Raw genomic sequence first — 14128 nt, 5'->3', positions numbered from 1 at the left:
TTCTAAGTGACCCCCTTGAACATTAGAGATACAGATTTAACTAAAAAATGGTGGAAAAGGTCACACACTGAACTCAATGATAACAGCACTTTCTTTTATTAGTAGCAATGCAAGGGAAGTGGCTCAGTGATTAAAGGGCTTGGTACAAAATCATGAAGACCCGAGTTTGACCCCCCACATCCACATGCAAAGGCAGAGATAGGGAGATCCTGGGGCCTTGCTGGCCATCTAGCCAAGCCTTTGAGCTCCATGTTTGGTTAGAGATTCTGTCACAAACAGTAAGGTAGAGAATATTTGGCCTCCACTCATGTGCTTTTATATGCATAGTACATGTGCGTGCACATGCATAAACACACACACACACACACACACACACAATGCTAGTAAGGTTGTTTACAAGTCTTTTATTTTTAAGCTGAATTTTATCACTAGCATTACTAAGTAAGGTAAATAATAGCTCATAGTACTTCTTTGGATGGTCTTATTGCTTGCCCTTATCCATCTTCACTTTTTTTTTTTGTTTGGTTGATCTTCAAAAAAAAAAAATGTTTCCTTTGTATATGTGTGTGCACACACATCTGCATGAACATGTGGAGGCCAGAGGTCAACATCAGGTGTCTTTCTCTACTGCTTTCACCTTATTTTGTTATAATTAAATTTATTTATTGGTTTGTTGGTGTGTGTGGGCACATTTGTGCTAAGATGTGAACAGGGAGATCAGAGGGCAGTCTGCAGAAGTCCCTTCTTCCACAGTGTGCGTCCCAGGGATTAAATTCAGGTTTAGGCTTGATTGAGTGCCTTACTGTGTAGCCGTATCCCTGGCTCATCACCTTATTTTTTGAGAGCATGTTTCTCACTGAATCTCAGTTCAGTGTGATTAACTAGAGATTAACTGAGATTAGACTAACTGACCAGTGTGTTCCAGGGATCCTCCTGTGTCTTCCTCCTCATAGCTAGATTGTAGTCACACACCCCCATGCCATCTCTCCAGTCATCCCTCCCCTCCCGTTACTTACCTCTGTTACTTTTGCATAGGGTTACAGGCCAGTCATGAATTCAGTATGTCACTGAAGATGACCTTAAACATCCTCTCCTGCCTCTATTTCCTAGTTGCAGTGATTAAAGCATGTGCTACCATATCTGGTTTTATGAGATGCTAAGATGACACCCATGGCTTTCAGAGTGCTAGGTAAGCACTCTGCCATGTTTCCAGCCCTCGTCCTTACATTTGATCTTCTTTAGATGACTGCTTCAGACTCTCTGATCTCCATCACTTCCTCTCCTAGGATTTTCTCATCTGAAGACTTTGCTTTTTATTTACATATATATTTGTTGTCTGTGTGGGTATGTGCCAACTGTGTGCCAATGACTGGATTCCAGAAGAGAGGGCCAGGCCCTTAGCTGAACTCTGGTCCTCTGTAAGATCAGTAAGTGCTCTTAAACCACCAAGCCATCTTTCCAGCCCAGCCCTGACCTTGCTGTTTTCCTGGAAAGTGTGTAAAACAGTGGTCCTCAACATTCCTAATGCTGTGACCCTTTTAACACGGTTCCTCCTCTTGTGGTGACCCCCAAATGTAAAATTACTTTCATTGCTACTTCATAACTACCATTTTGATACTGTTATGAATCATAATGTAAATATCTGATATGTAACCCCTGTGAAAGGTTGTTCCACCGCCCTCCCTTCACAGGTTGAGAACCGCTGGTATAGTGTGGAGAGAAAGAAAAGTGGATATAGCAGCCCCCCCATCACACTGTACATCTGCTCATTTGTTCTCAGGATTCGTGTTAGCAGCAAGAATAAGAAAAATCCATATTGACATGCTGATTCTTTTATGTGACAAATCATAATTATTTCATCCATGCCCATATATATGAGTTTTTATTTTGTGTTGCTGGGAATTAAATCTTTGTCTTGATATGCCAAAAAAGGCTCTATTACTGAGCTATATCACCATCCCGCATGTCCTTTTTGCATTCGTGCTAAAAATGCTTTTCTCTTTTTTACTGTTTTTCACATCTTTTCTTTTTCCTTTTCCTTGAAACAGGGACTCATGACAGTCCAGGCAGACCTTGGGCTTCTATATTCTCCCATCTGATTCCCAAATGTTGGGATTACAGACATTCATGAACATGTCTTGCCATATCACTTTTCTTAACATGAACATAAGGGGCCAAAGAGATGGCCCACTCAGTGGGTTAAGTGCTTGTTGTGAAAGTATAAGCACCTGAATTAGATGTTTGCACCCACATAAAAAGCCATGCATGGCTGTGCACACTTGTAATCCCAGGGCTAGAAGGGAAGAGGTAGAGACAAGGGTCTCAGGGGCTCTCCAGCCAGTTAGTCCAATGGAATCATCAAGAACCAGGTTCAGTGATGAGCCCTATCTCAAAAGAGAGTAATAGGGAGACTAATATCGGCCTTCACAGAGTCATGCCTAGGCAAGCATACCCACCCATATGTGCACACACCGCATACACACACAAAGTAAATAATGTAAGCATCTCATAATACTTTAATACTGACTTATTTTCAAATTTAAGCTTCAGATCTTTACAGGAATTATTTAAATTTAGGAAGTATATGACTTTAATAGGTGTTAAGTACAAAATAAGTATAAGAACTAAGTTACTTCCTCTGAATACAAAATAATAAGATTTTCTTTCAAACTGTTGGGTGAAGAACATTGCAGTCTGACAATGTAACAGAAGTCTACATGCTTCTTACTGGGAGAGTCCCTGCATAGAAAGAAATTAATCCAAAGATGGTTGCCTTTATTTTACAGCAGGAACTACAAATGGTTACTAGAGATTTTAACTTAAAAACTCAATGCAACATCCAGTACTCCCTCATTGAGATTTCTAAACATTCACCTAAGAAAATTATGAGACTGGCATGATCTTTTGGATAATACTGAGATTCAGAAATGAAAATCATGCTTACATATGAGTCAGTTTTTCCTGTGTAATATACACATAGTTTAGGTTTTATTTGTATTTTTCAAGTAGTGGATAACTGATTATATTGACCAGTATTTCTAGTAAGCCAATGTCAGACATTTATTTGGAGTAATATGGAAGCATTTGCTCTGCTGTGTAGTAAAATGACTATAGCTATTTCCTTCGTAGCAGAACACCGGGAAAGAGTTTATTTCTGTGTTAATTAATAGACTAGTCCAGGACTATGACACTTTGCTGCATGAGGCTGGATTACAAAACACACCTTAAGAAACTTACACACGTTCTTCTGCACACCACGGAAGTCTGTGGTGTTGTTTTAACTTTCCTTTGCATTCTGTTTCAGCATCTGAAAGTTCCTGTTCCCGAGGAAATCTCACTGGATCTAGGTAAGTTTGGAGCACTCACATCAAGATGATTAACATCTCCATAGAAATGTAACTTGCTTTTCTGTTCCGATATTATTTGTTAGTCTGTTTAGAAAGAGTAAATCACATGAATTACAGCAGAAAGAGAGTCTACTACATTGAAAAAATGAACTCTGAATTCTGACAGGAAGTATGTTAACTGCACTAAGTAACTTGTCTGGTGTGTTTTCTGTGTAGGATCAGATCTCATAGTGTTTAGATCAAATCATTCCTTTTCTTTGTGCAGAAAAGAGAAGACCCGAGCTTATTCCTGAGGACCTGCATCGGCACTACATTCAAACTATGCAGGAGAGAGTCCACCCTGAAGTTCAGAGGCATTTAGAGGATTTTCGGTAAGTTTGTATTAGATAAAACTTGACAGACTTTCTGGGTGGAGGTGGTGTACACCTTTAATCCCAGCACTTGGGAGGCAGAGACAGGAGGATCTCTGTGAGTTCAAGGCCAGCCTGGTCTATAGAGAGAGTTCCAGGACAGCCAGGACTACATAGAGAAACCCTATCTCAAAAAATCATAACAAACAAAAACAAACAATATTTTCCTTATTGTTCTAAATAGGAAAAAGTTATATAAAATACTACATTCATTACTAGGTAAACTATGTGGTCTTATCCCTGTTATTAAACATAATAGGCACCTGTAATCAAGGGTTGGATGAGAGCTAAGAGTCCACAGTCTCCATTCATGCTCTTTCAGGAGTCAAGTTCAGTGCTATATCTGTGCCGTGTTCCTTCAAGAAATGTGTCTTTAGCTAGAACCCCATTTGACTAGGTCTCAAGGAAACATGACATTCTACCTGTCCTAGAAACTTGTAGCTAGGACTGTCTAGACCGCTAGAACGAGATGTTTTATTCTCTGCTAACTGAGATTTTCCCCCAACCCTTTTAGACAGAAACGTAACATGGGACTAACCTTGGCGGAGAGTGAGCTGACTAAGCTTGATGCAGAGAGAGACAAGGACCGGGTTACTCTGGAGAAGGAGCGAGCATGTGCGGAACAGATCGTTACCAAAATTGAAGAAGTATTGTAAGTGAGAAAACTGTGTGCGGAAAGCTGGTTTTGCTTTGAGCAGATCTCACTGGCAGGTTATACATGTGGAGCTATTTGTCATAACACTTGGAAACAGGATTTTTCTTGGTAATTAAAGTTCTTGCCTTCTTTCTGATGGAGGACTTTTATTGGTTAATTAATAAAGAAACTGCCTGGCCCAATAGGTCAGAACATAGGTGGGTGGAGTAGACAGAACGGGATGCTGGGAGAGAGAAGGCAGACGCTTCAGGCAGTCTCCCTAGGCGGTCGCCATGCCTCTCCTCTCCAAGACAGACGCAGGTTATGATCTCTTCTGGTAAGCTACCCACCTCGTGGTGCTACACAGATTACTAAATATGGGTTAAAGCAAGATGTGAGAATTAACTAATAAGAGGCTAAAACTAATGGGCCAGTCAGTGTTTAAATGAATACAGTTTCCGTGTAATTATTTCGGCTGTAAAGCTAGCCAGGTGGCGGGAACACAGCCCACCGCTCCATCCACATCTTTCTTTTGAGTGTTGGCTAATGCATAACACCAAATGTAATCCTTGATCAAAGTCAGGTGAATACTTTCACTGCTAATTTCACAGGCTTTGGAAATACTTGTTGCTGTAAAGCATGTTAAACTACAGCATAGCTGTGAAATCGTGTTATTCTAGATGTAGCTGGGACCCAAATCATTTAGTTTATTGTTTCAGGCCTCTGATTAAATGTTTTTCTCTGTTTTGTTTTGTTTTGTTTTTCTTTTCCTTCCTTCCTTCCTTCCTTCCTTCCTTCCTTCCTTCCTTCCTTCCTTCCTTCCTTCCTTCCTTCCTTCCTTCCTTTTTTTTTTTATGGTACTGAACCTTGTACCATACTAGGCAAACATTCTGCCCCTGGGTTGTAGATCATCTTCAGATGTATATATTTCATCTTAAAATATTTTTATTTTTAGGATGACTGCTCAGCCTGTGGAGGAAGAAAGGAGGTAATAGAATCTTACCCCACTAGAGCTATTTTCTATCTACCTTAACTGACAATTTCTTTTAACTTCTGTGGGTTGTCAGCTCCCTCTGGTGGCCTGTTTTTTGTTTGATTAGCACTCTAGTGTCATGGATAGAATCAGTTTCTGTGTGCATATCTTTAGTTTCTGCCTTAATTAATTTCCAGCATTGGGGCTCTAGAAATCATTTGATCTCTTTTTTTCTGACCGCACTTCCCACATCAGAACTCTTATTTTACTTAATCATTTCTCCTCCAGTTCCACAATGCAGTATGTGATTCTCATGTACATGAAGCATTTGGGAGTAAAAGTGAAAGAACCTCGAAACTTGGAGCACAAGCGGGGTCGAATTGGATTCCTTCCAAAGATCAAGGTAAGGCTGGGAAAATGATAGAGTGCTCCTTCTTCACATTTGGTTACAGTGTTTACAAACTAGCATATTAACACTAAGTCATAGGTCTAACTTTTTCTCTAAATAGACATCTAGTGAGAAATCTTGTGAAACACATATATAAGCTTATTATCGTTAGATAATGTGAAAAGAGTTCATATGCCTGCCATTGACAACATAGTGCGTTATGCCTCAGGGTGCCTGTCTCAGTTCATAATATTTTGGTTCTATTTAATGTTTGTTAAATTGTAAAGACCTATGAAGGCCAGCATATTCTTCATTAGTATGTCCGCAGTTTTTAGCACGATGTCTTCCAATGTTATGAAGTGATGAGTGGATGGACAAATGCTGTGACGCAGTCTCCTGACAAATGTGTAAATTTTATCAATAAGCTTCTGGTAAAATTATCCCTTTTTTCTTTTTCTAAAAGTATTGTTTCTGTTGAAAAATTTTGAAAGCTGGGCATGGTAGTTACAATCTGTACTACCAGTATTTGGGAGGTACAAGCAAGAGGACCCAGCCTAGACTACATCAGATGCTGTCTCAAACCAAAAGATGCAAAAATGAAAAACAAGGCATCTTGAATGTGAGGTTCACATATGACTTGCCAAGGTCCAGCGGTGCTTATTAGTTGTATTTCACCAGTACCTGTCAACTAACCATCAGAATCACATTACTGTATTTGAAAGGAACAACAACAAAACTTACTGTTTGATGTCTCTTATCTTATTGTACCTCAAATTTAGCAAAGCATGAAGAAAGATAGAGAGGGTGAAGACAAAGGGAAGCGAAGAGGATTCCCCAGCATTTTGGGACCCCCAAGGAGACCAAGCCGCCATGACAACAGTGCAAGTACGTTGACACTTGAAGCGTTGTTCCTGCTGCCTTTACTCGGAAGTTCATTTGGCCAGGATGCATTGCAGGAAGTGGTTGCTCTGGAGATAATGTTGCTGATGCTCCACTGTGCCTTGCTTCCCTTCAGTGCTATTCCTAAAATAAGTTCCCCTGTGTTGCTGTGTTAATTGTTGTAAACATCTTCATCACTGACAGTGTGCCACTCACGACCGTCACGACTTACTTTCTAATTCTGGTTTTATGCATATGTTTTTACACTATGTTGGTTAAATTTGAGGGGGAAAAAGTTTTGGGCCAGGGAGCTAGGGAGCTAGTTCTGTAGACCCAATGTTGAAGGTAAAAAAATAAATTAAAAAAAAAAAAAAACAGGCCTAATGGGGTGGCTTATATCTGTAACACCACCACTGGGGAACCAGAGACAAATGGATTCCTGGCCTGCTAGCCTGGCCTGTTTACTTAGTTTGTCTCAGAAAGAAGCGTGGACCTTGACTGAAGAATGAAAATGACACCTAGAGTAGTCATCTGGCCTCTACACATTCAGATTTGCACACGCATGTCCACCTGCACACGTAGACACGGGGACATCCCACACCTCCACCGTAACTCATTTAATCTCTTTGTATTTACTGTTACTCACTCTTTGCACTTTTATAGTTTCTGCCTGTTGACTGTATTTTTTCTAATATCCTATCACTTCCGTCCTGAGAGAGAGAGAGAAAGAGAGAGAGAGAGAGAGAGGAGAGAGAGAGAGACGAGGCTAGTAGACAGGACTGCAGCAGAGGTAGAAGTGTGGTACTGTGGGGAAGTAGCCAGTCCGTGCTGTACATTTGGAGATCCTGGCATGCTGTGATGACAGTGCGGCTGAGGAACAGTGATGCCACATCTCCAGACCATGAGGAGTCCTCATGCAAAATGCCAGGAGCACAGATGGGGAAGTTGTGGCAGGTAGAGGAAGTCTTCAGAGAGAGGGAGAGGAGAGGGAGGATTTCACAGTTGCTCACTTGACTTCATGCCAGAGACAGATGGATCCATGGCCTGCTAACTTGTCCTACTTTCTGGGTTTGTCTCAGAAAGGAGCGTGGACCTTGACTGAATGAAGGATGTCAAAAGAATTTCGGGGATGAACTTAAATTTGGGGTTTACAGAGCCATGTGAGAATGTGTAAAGTAGCAGAAGGCACCCGAGTATCTATAGTTTCTGAAAGTACCTGGTGTCAACAAGAGTAGTGAGCAGGATGGTCTTTGACACCTTATTATGGTGACATCGTGAAGTAGAGGGAAGCCTTCACTACCGCTGCCCTCTCCACCTCCTCCTTTTATATCCTTTCTTCCCCTGCTCCACCCCTCTTAGTTTTCTCATCTACCTTCTTCTTCCTTTACCCCTTTAACTTTCTTTCATCTCCCCATCTTTCCATCTCCCGCTCTGTGTCTGTCCCTTGCAGTGTGTAATAATTGCAGACCCTTTTTCAGATATTTTCATCTGCCCCTTTCTCTCATCTCTAAGCTGATTCACCGGTAACACAGGCTGCTAACCATGGCTTTCTGTTTAGTTGGCAGGGCCATGGAGATACAGAAACTACGTCACCCGAAGCACTTATCTGCACCCTCGTCTGTGAGTCCTGAGCCTCAGGACCCTGCCAAGTTGCGCCAGAGTGGACTAGCCAGTGAAGGAACAGACACTGGATACCTGCCTGCCAGTACCATATCCTCTGCCACTTCAGGAGCTGCTCTTTCCCAAGAGGGAGGGAAAGAACATGATGCAGGTGAGTCTGGCTGTAGTTCAGCCTAATTTGGGGTCAAGATTTGGATGCAAGCACACTGAGCAAACACTGGAGAGACAGAGTATTTTAATTGAAACTGAATCCCAGTTTACTTTGATTAAATAATTTAGTGTCTGTGAAGAACATATGCTGAGTGATAGTTCGTAGTTTTCAAAAAATGAAAACAACAAAACGACACTCACTGAACTCTTGAGATGTTAGCTTTGTCCTGGGGCTGGCACACATTAATGATGCACAGATGAATGCCATTTGAAGCTTATAAGTCGCACACAGAGCGTCACAAAATTAAAAATTCACATTGGAGACGCTGGTGTGGTAGTACACCTAGAGTCTTATTCCTCAGGAGTCAGAAGCAGAAGGATCACAAGTTCAAGGCCAGCCAGGGATACATAGTGAGACCCTGTTCATAAACGAAAAACAGCCACCATGTGTGTCAACTAATGCCGAGGACATCTTGAAGACTTGTAAGAGTTAGAAATGAGATGGTGACGCATCGTACTGCTCCTTGTAACAGTGAATGATGGAATAGAAGAGAATAGGGCTTTCAGCTTTCTGAAAGAAAATGTCTTTTGCTTTGAGTTGTGTATCTTAAATTATCTGCTAAGTAGGAAGAATGGATAAAGACATTTTCAGATGTGTAATAATCTAAAGTTTACCTAAAACTCCTCAGTCATTGAACATTGTTTGAGGCTATACTTCTGCAATGTGAGAGAAAAAGCAGAAGTAAGTCATGGGGTAAGGACATGGCAGCAGAAGGCAGTGACAGGTCAGGGAGCCATGACTCCAGATCAGGGCTCAACATCGCAAGCCAGGAATGGGAAGGAGACAAGAGAGGGGAGCCGGAAGATGGTTTAGTCAGTCAGGTGTCTGTTGTGAGAGCGTGAGGACAGGGTTAGGGTCTTCAGCAGCTACATAGAAGCTGGATGTAGCAGGACACATCTCTAGTGTGTGCGGGAGCGGGGTGTGTGTGGGGGGGCGGGGGTGCAGACAGATGAATCCTTAAAGCTCATTAGCTAGCCAGTCTAGCTAGTAGGTAATTTCTTAGTTCATTGAGAGATCCTCTTTCAAAAATAGAAGATGGAGAACTATCAAGGAAAATGTGCTGTGTTGTTCTGTAGTCTACACATAGGGACACACACTCACACATACACTACACACACAAAAAGTGAAAGAGGGTTTTTAAGCAGTTGGTAGTATGAGGTAGCAGAAGGAGAAAAAATTGAGACTTGATAAAATGATATTACTTTGCCAATCAGAAAAGATTTAGGAGTGCAAGGAAAAACAATTGTTCAGGAAAGTAAGCTATACTTGAAACATGAGGAAAACTGGATGTGTTGGCACATGGGTCTACTCCTAGAACTTGGGACATGGGTTGCAAGTTGCAGGCCAGTTTGGGCTAAATAGTGAGACCCTGTCTCTCTAACAAAATGAGGGCTGGTAAGATGGCTCAGCAGGTAAGGTGCTTGCCATCAAGCCTGGCAACCTGAGCTATATCGCTAGGCCACAAGTGGTTGAATGAGAGAAGCTTCTGCAAGTTGTCTTCTGACTTGCACACACATTCACAAAATAAATAAATGTTTTTAATTAAAAAAGGAAACAAGTGTCCTGATCATGAAGCAGCTGATGGAGTGTGAGATTTGATATACTAAGCACTCTGTTTTACATGACCACAGAGTTGCATAATTGGGGGCAATAAGAAAGAAACTGTTCAAATCAGCACACTTCTTAACCTGACGGGAACAGTATGCATGTATGCTGTAGGTTGTATTTGACAATAGATGTATGGTCATAGCAATGCAAACATATTTGATTGGTTTTCAGACACTTAGAATCATTCTACTAGGCAAAGTATAGAATAGATATTGCATTGTGACCACAGATCAGAGATGTAAGAATACGAGAAGGAAATATATGGGTACTAAATCCCTAGCCTGACAAACAAGAGAGTTAACGTTCTCCTGGATGGAATAAAATGGATCCATATTTGGATTTGTTACTAATTGGCTTCTGAGAATTTCTGTAATGTCTCATAACCCAATTAATAATAGTATATCTATCAGATATTGGGAGTAGCAGAAAGGGAAGGCAGAAATATGAGAAGAATCTCTACAGAAAGAGATACTATGTACAGATAGATGATAAATCAAGAGAAAGTGTTATTTGTAATTGGTCCACTGTAGTGAGGAGGCGAGCAGGCCTGCTTTTCATCCTACCCGGCTCCTGCACAGCTGTCATTACACCCGAAATAACAACACACAAATTGTATTCATTTAAACACTGCTTGGCCCATTAGCTCTAGCCTCTTACTGGCTAACTCTCACATCTTGATTAACCCATTTCTATTAATGTGTGTAGCACCACGAGGTGGTGGCTTACCAGAAAGATTCTAACCTGCGTCCATCTCAGAGAGGAGAGCTATGGTGTCTGCCTCACTGCCTTCTTCCTCCCAGCATTCTGTTCTGTCTTCCCCACCTACCTATGTTCTGACCTATCAGGCCAAGCAGTTTTCTTTATTAATTAACTGATGAAAGCAACAGATAGATAGAAGACCCTCCTACATCAGTCCACTCTAATGGTTGGTAATAGAAATGAGAAAAGTTAAGTGGGAGGAAGCTGCTCCTCATTACAGTTTCTCAACTGACATGGTGCCTTGTCTTGCCTTGATTTTTTTTATAACTAATTTTCATTAATTTTTATAATTTTATTTATGTCTTGCTTACTGACCACTCTTATTTCCTACCTCTCTCCCTTCCATCTCCCCTTCCCACATCTCTTGTTATGTTTACTCATTTTGTTTTGTGACTCAAGCTTAATCAGGGTCACCTGCATGACCATGGCTTAGAGCTGTCGTTGGGCCTGGGCAGCTCAGCAGAGGTTATACACCTAAAGACAGTGATTCCACCTCTCCCAGAATCTACCAATAGTCAATAAAGGGTGTGTGTGAAAATCAGGGAGCTTGCAGAAGTCAGGGTTCTTTTTCACTGTTGGTTATGAGAATACTTTAAAAATGATTCTCTTTCCAGGCGTGGTGGGACACACCTTTTACTCCTAGTGCTCAAAAGGCAGAAGCTGGCAGGTCTCTGAGAATTCAAAGCCAACCAAGGGTTGCATAGTGTTTCCAAAAAAAAAAAAAAAGTTTTTGGGGGGTTAGAGAGAGCTCAAGGGTTAAGAGCACTTGAGTTTGATGCCCAACAATCACATGGTGGCTCACAATCATCTATAATAGGTCTGATGCTCTCTCTGGCATGCAGATTTATATGCAGAGCACTCATACATAAAATGTAAGTAAATAAAATTAGAAAATGTTTTCCCATTTAAGTTTTAGTGCATTGGAGAATTTTATATATTAAATTTTTGATTCTATCTAGCCTATTTAAATAGAATGTGGCTATGAATTAAGTCGAACTTTTTCTGGGGATTGATTCATGGGGTTCTTTTTTTTTGGTTATTGATGTTACTGTTTTATTTTAAACAGTTAGTGACTGGCGTTTGTCCTTTTAGGATCAAAACAAGTTGGAGAAGCACCGGTGCCTGGAGACTGCTTGGACAGCACACCTCGTGTCTCCAATACTGTTTTTGACTTCCCACCTCCTCTGTTAGATCAAGTGCAGGAGGAGGAATGTGAAGTAGAGAGGTAATTCCAGCGAGAGCTAGAGAGCTTTGTATATCGCTTAAAGTGCCTTGAACTATCACTTTTTATATCTGGCAGCACTTTCTGTCATATAATGTTTTGAAAGACGTCTGGTTGGTAGTAAATATTAAATCCTACTGAATCTTTTATTTTGTGTTAAATAACTCCTGTATCTGGGCAATTACTTATCCAACTATTGGGATTTAGCCCAGTTTGGGGTACCCTGGATATATCTTTCTTGATCTCCATTTTGTTCACCTATGATTCTTAATCCTTTATTGTTTTAGGATGGCAGAACATGGAACCCCAAAACCCTTTAGAAAGTAAGTACATCTAAAGTAGCTTTCATTGAAATAGAGCCTTTTCTCTCTAAGTCCTAGTCTTAAAGGGGAAGATACACTCTACATAGTCTGTGAGTATAAAGGAGGGTCGTAGTAACCAGGTCACATGATGGAGTATGCACACAGGTACAAGCTGTGTGTAAGAGAGACTCAGTGCTGATCAGATGCAGAAATCCACCTGGGGCTGGGTAACAGTTGAGCTGGTAAAAATGTTTGCCCCACAAGTATGAGGACCACGGTTCAGATGCTCAGTACCCATGTAAAAAGCCATGTCTTTTTGACAAGGTCATGTCAAAAAGAATAAAGTGAAGAACAGTCAAGGAAGATACCTAAAGCCAACCTCTGGCCTCCGTATGCATATGCACACATATCTGTGTGCATCCATGCATATATGAACATACACAGAAGATTTGCAAGTCTTCCGTTGTCCACTTGAAGCTCTCAAACAATTCGCCATCTGTTTGTTTGTTTTCTTAGGTTTGACAGCATCGCCTTTGGAGAGAGTCAGAGTGAAGATGAGCAGTTTGAGAATGACCTGGAGACGGACCCTCCCAACTGGCAGCAGCTTGTTAGCAGAGAGGTCTTACTGGGACTGAAACCTTCCGAGATCAAAAGACAGGAAGTGATTAATGGTAAGTTTAATCATCTGTTGTTGGCCATATACACTGAGACTTCTAGAATGAAGCACGTCTCTTAGCCTTTGAATTTGCTTTGTTTTCTTTTGGCCTTTTCTTTTACATAAAGACAGAATTAAACTAGATGGGTTATTCGTGAGCCATTAAACATAAGCAGTACAAGTGTACTATTGTATTTATAATATAAAGGAAAGGGTGTTTAGCTTTCAGGATACTGAAGATCCATAGCATTATAGGTATGGAATTTTTAAAAAAAAAAAAAAAAACCAGTAGGACACTAGCCCTGAACTGCCTCAAGGTTGTATCGTAGGCATAGATTGTCAAGAGTAAGCTAAATTTAAGAGATTAGTTGAGCAATAGGCAGTGAGTAATGAGAGCAAAAGTCAGATTTAGATTGTCCAGGTGTAGTGCTCTTTAGTTCCTGTCGTAGTTTCATTTATGTTGCTGTGACAAATACTCTGATGAAGACTGGCTTAGAATTCCAGGTCACAGCCATTACTGAGGGAGAATCGAAGCAGGAACTCAGAGAAGCCAGTCACATCACATCTACAGTGGAGCATAGAGGATGACTGCTCCTGTGCCGTCTCACAACTAGCCTTCTCCTGCCCTATATGGTCCCAGATCCCCTGCCTAGGGAATAGTGTTGCCCATGATGCATTGGGTTTTCCTATGTCTTTAACAAGACAACCCCACCCCAGATACACTCACAGACCAACCTGTTACTTTACTCAATTGAGACTCTTTTCCCAGGTGATTCTAAGTTGTGGCAAGTTGGCATCACAGTTAACCTAACATGTACGTAACAAGTATGTGACATGTATGCTGTACCTTCTACTGTCCCTATGATTTAATTTCAATAAATATATTATTGTTGACGACATTGAGCTAGTTACACTATGACTCCAGAAATGAGGTTTTATGGGTAAATATGGAAAACTAAATCTACTGTTACTTCTGAAGAATGCTCAAGGCTATATGTTATTAGAATTTATTATATTCTGGTGTGATAAGTTCATATTGTAAATGGATGATTTGGGGGTAACTTAATTAGCTTTTAAATATAAAATTGTTTTGATGATACTGTTCATTAGTCTGTGTGTA

General features: G+C 40.9%; 1 protein-coding gene across 3 annotated transcripts in view; it reads left to right on the top strand.

The window, feature by feature from the left end:
- The window catches only part of Arhgef12 (Rho guanine nucleotide exchange factor 12), a 135258-nt gene that overhangs the window by 95453 nt on the left and 25677 nt on the right, over positions 1–14128 (top strand). For all 3 annotated transcript variants that reach the window (XM_038321725.2, XM_038321724.2, XM_042054650.1), the window contains 10 exons: positions 3305–3347; positions 3613–3718; positions 4272–4409; positions 5347–5379; positions 5653–5767; positions 6532–6637; positions 8190–8402; positions 11922–12054; positions 12339–12374; positions 12870–13024. In XM_038321725.2, the coding sequence (XP_038177653.1) occupies positions 3305–3347; positions 3613–3718; positions 4272–4409; positions 5347–5379; positions 5653–5767; positions 6532–6637; positions 8190–8402; positions 11922–12054; positions 12339–12374; positions 12870–13024 (1078 nt within the window). The remainder of the gene's footprint in view (positions 1–3304; positions 3348–3612; positions 3719–4271; positions 4410–5346; positions 5380–5652; positions 5768–6531; positions 6638–8189; positions 8403–11921; positions 12055–12338; positions 12375–12869; positions 13025–14128) is intronic.

Source organism: Arvicola amphibius, chromosome 3 (genome assembly GCF_903992535.2).
Source record: "Arvicola amphibius chromosome 3, mArvAmp1.2, whole genome shotgun sequence".
NCBI lineage: Eukaryota > Metazoa > Chordata > Mammalia > Rodentia > Cricetidae > Arvicola > Arvicola amphibius.
Note: the sequence above shows the minus strand (reverse complement) of the source record. Positions and strands in the feature narration are given on the sequence as shown.